General features: G+C 34.7%; 1 protein-coding gene across 1 annotated transcript; it reads right to left on the bottom strand.

Annotated features, from left to right (window-relative positions):
• Positions 1-284: 284 nt before the first annotated feature.
• On the bottom strand, positions 285-3,953 carry LOC134692417 (uncharacterized). The gene is made up of 3 exons (XM_063552868.1): positions 3,893-3,953; positions 1,364-2,738; positions 285-291 (listed from the first exon to the last, which is right to left on the bottom strand). Exons 1-3 carry the CDS (start codon positions 3,951-3,953, stop codon positions 285-287), a joined length of 1,443 nt encoding a protein of 480 aa, XP_063408938.1.
• Between the last annotated feature and the right edge of the window lie 3,761 nt (positions 3,954-7,714).

Raw genomic sequence — 7,714 nt, 5'->3', positions numbered from 1 at the left:
ATCCAACAAAATTAAACCATCCAACAAAATTAAACACAGATCAACGTTATAAACAGTTCATTAATGACTAGAACACACTGTACAAAATTGCAAACCATTAAAATAAAAAAAAAAAAAACATTCAGTAAATTTAATTTAAGATCTGAAAGCGATTTTCTGTAATGAGTACCGCAGCTACCTGGGGTCCATGCGGTTTATTCGATCCCATTACAAACCAACGTCTTAAAAAGATAACAAATTGAATGTTAAACGTCACTCGATACATTTAGTCTATCACCATTTCTTCAATACCTGCAAAACAAAATTAACAAAAAATATATTTTATTTTCAGACATTTAGATATTGTATTTTTATTGTACTATTTTAAATCTCACAAAATAAAAGGAAGTAATAGCATTATTATCAGCTCTTTAGTAAAGCTTTACGTTGCATATCAAGTTATCAACCTAGACTTTTCGAACAATACATTCACTTTCATTCCATTTACAATAATAAAGAAAAACATTACTCTAAAAATGTGTACATCTGTTGACGAAGAATATAGAGGTCTGGAGTGAACCATATTTTTCGTGAGTAAAATGTCCTCACTTTCATTAGATTTAGTATAAACTAGAACACACCCGTGATATCGCGGGTCCGTGACCGAATTAAGGTATATAACTATGCGCAAGCCTTATTTTAGTATTAGTATTGTCATCTGATAAAGTCATGCCGATTATAAGATACACAGTTTTTCTCTGCTTTCAAATCTTTCTGTTTGAACCCGCCGAACTGGAACTAATCAATTATTGGTAATATTAATTATTTGGAAAACAAAAGGTCCTGGAATGGAGTATTTTTTAATCAACAACATTGTCCTATATTAGTTATAAATAAAGATGAATGCTTTGATTCGCTGTTTTACGTCATGTATGCCCACTAACAAATTGAAAACTGTTCCTCATTTTTAGTCTTGTTATCTTAGAAAGTCTTACTGATTAAAATATTACAATAGGTAGCTATTTGACAATTTAGTAGTGTCAACCCTGTGATTATGACCCGTGTATATAGCATATCAACCCTGAATACACCGTTTGGTGGTGCGCCTGTCAGATGCGGAACGTACAGATTAGGTAATAGGTAACAGGTGAATATACTATAATTGGTATCGGTATCGGATTCGACCCGGAACTTCTTAATTATTGGCAATATTAATTACGTGGAAAACAAAAGGGCCTGGAGTAGTGTAATTTTCAATCTACATCTTTGTACTATATGAGTGATATATAAAGTTGAATTCTTTGATTCGTCGTTTTTACGTGATGACGGCTGAAAAATTGGACTTCGTAATTTTAGTATTATAGATAGATACAACATAACTTACCCTCCTTTCCCGCCAGAATTTGTTATCATGTAAACAGGACTGCTGTAACTAGCACTTCCTTTACCACCAGAGGATTCTTGGTATCCATAGCCATAGTTCTGTTGACTACCGCCACCAATAAATCCTCCTTTTCCTCCTCGTCCACCTCCACCTCCTCCTGCTCTTCTTTTAGAATCCTCGTAACTAATTCCACTATTACCACCGTAACCATTGTTGTTACCACCGCCAATGAAGACAACACTATTTCCGGCATTACTGCCTTTATTTCCACTATTACCGCCACCATAACCATAGCTCTCGCCACCATTCCCATAGCTATCTCCACCATAACCTCTGCTGACAGAAACACCACCACCATAGCCCATGCTAACTCCGCCGTTACTATAACCACCATAACCGTAACTATCTCCGCCATTATTTCCTTTATCACCAGAATAACCACCACCATAACTAACGCTAACTCCGCCGTTATTATAACCACCATAGCCATAACTGTCTCCGCCATTACTGTACCCGCCATTACTTCCTTTACCTCCAATATTACCACCAGTATACCCCATGCTCATTCCAACTCCGCCGTTATCATAACCCCCATTGTTGTTACCACCGCCAATGACAACAAAACTGCTGCCGGAATTACTTCCTTTACCTCCAATGTTACCACCACCATAGCCCATGCTAACTCCGCCGTTATTGTAACCACCATAGCCATAACTATCTCCGCCATTACTTCCTTTACCGCCAGAACTACCACTACCATAACTAACGCTAACACCGCCGTTATTATAACCACCATAGCCATAACTATATCCGCCATTACTTCCTTTACCGCCAGAACTACCACCACCATAACTAACGCTTACTTCGCCATAACTGTCTGTCTTGCCATAATTATCACCACTATACCCACCATTTCCACCTGTATATCCGTATCCGTCACTAGCATAACCGTTTCCACCACCATTCTTTCCCTGGCCATATCCACCACTGTTTCCGTTATTCAAATAGCTATAAGTAGAACTGTCGCTGTATCCGGAACCGCCGCCATTCCCTGATCCATATGATCCATAACCGTAACCGGAACCGCCACCATTTCCTGATCCGTAGCCGTAGCTTGAACTGCCACCACTGTTACCATAACCACCATAGCCGCCTCCATTGTTACTCCCATAAACTTCGTCAAAACTTAGTCGTCGATAGTTTTTTCGTGCTGTAAATGGAAATACCATCTTTGTATCATATCCAGAAACACGTGTTAGTGCTCCTGGTCCAAATAGACTGGGACAACAAAGTATTCCACCGCCATTCTTTTTGCTACAATGCGCTACTTTTTGTTCATCATGTTTACAACTATTTCTGCACTGGCAAGGTCTATCTAAAAATAATGAAATAACATATTAAAGCACTGGATAGTTTTTCATTTTAAAACTCCTTAAATATGGTTTTGTGCTACTACAAAAAAAAGTCCCATTAAAGCATAAGTTAAACAAGCGATAATTTCATATCTTTGAATTCATCAGTCCATTCTTAACAGTACTACACTTTCTAAATTATATGAACTTTGCCACATCAACAGCTTTCATTGGTGACATTGACATTAACAATTATTACTAAACGTATAATAAAACTAAAAATACGACTTCAACAACCACAAAAACAAAGTTAAGAGTACAACATCTAATGACTTTTTCCCCCTTTTAAATTAAGGTATTTTAGATGGAAACCAATATTACTGTACATCAAGTACAATAAAAGTATTACTAGTATTTCATTTCAATATTCTGATTGATGATCAGTTCATATTAGCACCAAATATTTTTTTTGCCAGTATATACATGTATGATATAAGCAAGATAATAGTGAATTATAAATAAATATTTGTTGAATGACCAATGACAATCATTGAGTCGTCCTAGTCTGAACATGCATAAAATATTTGTCACTGGGCGTTAAGCAACCATCAATCAATCAATTATTGAGATATATATAATAAAAAGAAGATGTGGCATGATTGCCAATGAAACAAATATCCACAAAAGACCAAAAATGATACAAACATAAACAACTATAGGTCACCGTACGGCCTTCAACAATGAGCAAAGCCCATACCGCATAGTCAGCTATAAAAGGCCCCGAAATATGCATACTGAATAATAGGTTTTTAAGCTTTCTTGGAAAAATATTACTAGAAGAAAGCATTTATTTGACAAACTAGAAGACTGTTTTCTACAAAAAAAAATGAAATGTAACACAAAACGCCCATTGCACCAGCGCTAGTACAAACTGCGCCTGTCTAATTATGTTTTAATGTCACGTACGTGCAGTATGTGCACTACCAAGACAAAATAAAAAAAATACCAATTAGATATATGAAGATGTGGTATGAGTCCAAATGAGTCAACTCTCCACCCAAGTCATAATTTGTAAAAGTAAACCATTATAGACCAAAGTACGGTCTTCAACACGGAAACTTGGCTAACACCAAAAAACAAGCTAGGGCTCCAAAAATGACTAAATAACTATACATACCTGCGTTTACAACAACGACCCCTATGATAAGAACGGACAGTAAACGTATCAAACAGGCCATGGTGATTGGTGGTGTGCATATATTTGACATTGCATACTTTATATATGTTTTTAAAATGACCCAATATATTCGGTAATGACAGTCCGTAAAAGATGTATGTGTAATATATGAACTATATCAAAATGATTTAACACTGATTGTGCAGATCAATAATATAGACATACAAGTTAACGTATACTTCAAACGCAGACGACGTGATGATATATTTATTGTAATTAATAATCGTTTCATGCTATTTTCAACTTATGTTTTGATCTTATTAATTGAAGTATAATTTACTAATGGAATAATAAGAAAAGTACGAAAAAAAGATCATAAACATAATTCATCGAGATATGTCTACCGAAAAGAGTGACTTCAACATCTTTTAACTGAGTTTTACTGTGCGTATTGCTATGGGTTTTTTTAATTCTCCATTGGCTAGAGGTACATGTATAGGGGAGAGTTGGGATCTCACAAAGCATGTTTAACCCCGCCGAATTTCTGTTTACCATTTCAAGAACTTCTTGCCTTTGTTAGTCTTGAAAATATTTTTAATTTTAGTTCATTTATATGTTTTAGAGTTCTGTGTGACGTCCATGTCAACTTAACTAGTTCATAATTTCATTTATTGGCCAGCTAAGGACATACTCCGGGTGCAGAATTTTTCTCGTTTGGTCGAAGACTTATTGGTGACCTTCGGCTGCTGTCTGCTCTATTGTCAGGTTGTTGTCTATTAGACATATTCGCCATTTCCATTCACATTTTTTTATGGTTACATTAATATGGACTTAATAGTATGTCAAGTACCGTGTATTTTCATTACCATACATTTGTACATAGCTCCAGTTTTGAAGGCTTGCTTTTTGTTCACCAGTCTCGGTTTGCCTTTACTATTTCTTTTAAGCGAAATATATATATGGTTTTGTATATCTTATCCCCTTAATACAAAATTCGATTCTGTGTTTTTCTTCGATTGTCCCTCAACGCCTTAAAATATTTGTCCTAAAAGGAGTTGTAAATTTTAGACTACCAAATTATAATTGTTCGATTGCTAATCGAGACAATGTATTATTTGTAGTTTTGTTTGAAAACTCATAATGACTTATTCTAAAACCAGTTCTTGGGATCGATAAGGGTTATGTTCTTCTTGACGTACACTTTATGATGGCATCTAGACTAGAGGGATTATGGTTGTTTTTTGATAGGCTAAAGACACAATCGCCCAATCAGTTTTAAAATGTTCGCTCTTCTTGCTTTTGAATTTTGTCAAATATTCGGATCCTCAGTCTGTTTAATCCATGAAGTGCCATTAACGCCCACTGAACCCTACTTTCCTTTTCATAATTTATATCATATAATTTAAAAAGCAATATTTGAAAATTATTCCTTGTTATTTTATCATAGTTTTTTTTTTTTATAGTATAACAGTGCAAATGTTAATAGAATGTACAATTATAGAGATAATCACCTCTCACACAATTTTCAATGGATGATATCTCAAAAACAAGCACTTCTTTTTAAGTTCCGTTATTTTTATATATTTATCAATTTATAACAGTCTTTCAAAAAGTTTAGCTTGTTATTTCTCGTTTGAATTGTTTTACATTGTCTTATCGGGGCCTTTTATAGCTGACTATGCGGTATGGGCTTTGCTCATTGTTGAAGGCCGTACGGTGACCTGTGTCATTTTGGTCTTTGTGGATAGTTGTCTCATTGGCAATCATACCACATCATCTTTTTTATATAAACATTGAACATAAAGATAACGTTATGAACATAAATTCAGTGCATCCGTATCAATTGTCTTGTTAACCTACGCCGGGAACGCTCGTACCTAAAACAAAACAAAATAAAAGACAAGATGTACAATTACTGAAATGTTTGAGACGCCTTATGACAACAGTGGTTTTCTTATATAAGTATTACGACTTTTACTTCCTCTAGGAGTTCAAGTTTACGCATCTTCTAAATATAAGTCTTTTATCAACGATGTATTCAAGAAAAGTCTGCTAAATGCAGCAAATCACCGAATGCTGAGCGGATTATACCCCCAGGAACTAGTAGTTCTTCATCAGAAGCGACATTGACTTAGTGCTATAAATGAGTAAAACTATTTAAAAAAAAAAAAAAAAAAACCGCTTAATAAGTTAGTTGTGTCTGAATCGTTTTTCAGGTTTAGCTTCATCGAGAACGTTTGATTTTAATTTGCTAATGCAGGCGTGACAAATCGGCGTACATATAGACCAGCGAGCACCAAACTTACAGACCTTCTAAAATTCAAACTGACCACACGCACGATACACGCACGATACACGCACGCACGATACACGCACGGTGAATGCACGATACACGATACACGCACGATGAGCGATGAGCGTTACACGAAGGATTAACGCAAAATGAATGATGAATGATGAACGCACGATACACGCACGATGCACGATGCACGATGAATGGTAAATACACGATACACGCACGATACACGCACGCACGTTACACGCACGATACACGCACGTTACACGCACGATACACGCACGCACGATACACGCACGTTGAATGATTCCTTGACGAATGAACAATGAGCGCTTTATACACGATCTCTAAGTCATTTCATTTAGAATAGTATTTAAAATTGATATGCATTTTAACTAATTAAAAATGTAGCTGTTTTGCCCATACCGGTATAATAGATAATATGCTTTTTTGCCGGCTCAGATTCAAATATCTTAATTAAAGTCGACTGGTTTTTTAGGTACCAGAAATATTTGTGAATTTGATGAGTGCGTTGTAAAATAGAAAGTATGCTATTTTGCATGGTCTTGGTAAGAGGGAGTCACGTTAAAATTATTGTGTTAAGATATGTATATACATGATATATGCAATTCAAAAACCATACTTCTATCTCAAGGCAAAATTAATTTAAACATTTTGTGAATTGAAGCTATGTCAGATATTTCGTTATATTGTATAATGTTATATCAATTTTTTTGTCACAAAAAGTGAAACACAGCGATCCTACATTCCGTCGTAATTGGATGTTGCTTACACAAATATTCAATCTGTGGTTAAAGTTTGTGAAATTCAAATAACTTTCTTAACTAACCTGGGCTTATACAACAAATGTGAACAGAAGTAAATAGATATAGGAAGGTGTGGTACATGTGGTAAACGGAAAGAAAGTCACAGGACATAAAGTCACAAATTTGAAAGGACAAAAAGTCACAGGACATAGAGTCACAAATTTCCAAATTTGATAGGACAAAAGTCTCAAACAATTTGTTGACAAATGTTTGAATATATAAGAGAAATATCTTGAAATGTTTACTTTTTAATAAATATATTCCTATTAAAGTTTAGGAAATGTGTCATTATACTTCAAAAATGATGATTTATTTTATTTTAATCATACAAAAAATATATTTCTTGGGACCACGAAGCCATTTAAGTGCCAAGCCACTTTGACATTTTATTTTTTATCATGCAATTATTGGATAATTTTTGTTATTTTTTTTATAAAATTTTTATTACAAAGTTTTTTTTGGTCCACAATAGTTCAAGAAAAATATAAAATGTTTTTGTAGACAAGAGCGTTTTTTATACAAAGAAAATAATCTGAAAAAATGAATTGTGACTTTTTGTCCGTGACCTGTTTGTCTGTGACTTTGTGTCCTACATTCAGTACATGTATGAGTGCCAATGAGACAAATCTCTATCCAAATAACAATTTATAAAGATAAACCATTATATAGGTCAAGGTACGGCCTTCAACACGGAGCCTT

Source organism: Mytilus trossulus, chromosome 12, assembly GCF_036588685.1.
Source record: "Mytilus trossulus isolate FHL-02 chromosome 12, PNRI_Mtr1.1.1.hap1, whole genome shotgun sequence".
Taxonomy (NCBI): domain Eukaryota; kingdom Metazoa; phylum Mollusca; class Bivalvia; order Mytilida; family Mytilidae; genus Mytilus; species Mytilus trossulus.
This window is presented reverse-complemented; position numbering and strand designations above follow the sequence as displayed.

Excerpts from the sequence above, each read along its gene's own strand:
- LOC134692417 (XM_063552868.1), bottom strand. The coding sequence starts at position 3,953 with ATGGCCTGTTTGATACGTTTACTGTCCGTTCTTATCATAGGGGTCGTT. Across the intron at positions 2,739-3,892 it reads GGTCGTTGTTGTAAACGCAG|ATAGACCTTGCCAGTGCAGA; the intron begins GTATGTATAGTT and ends CATTATTTTTAG.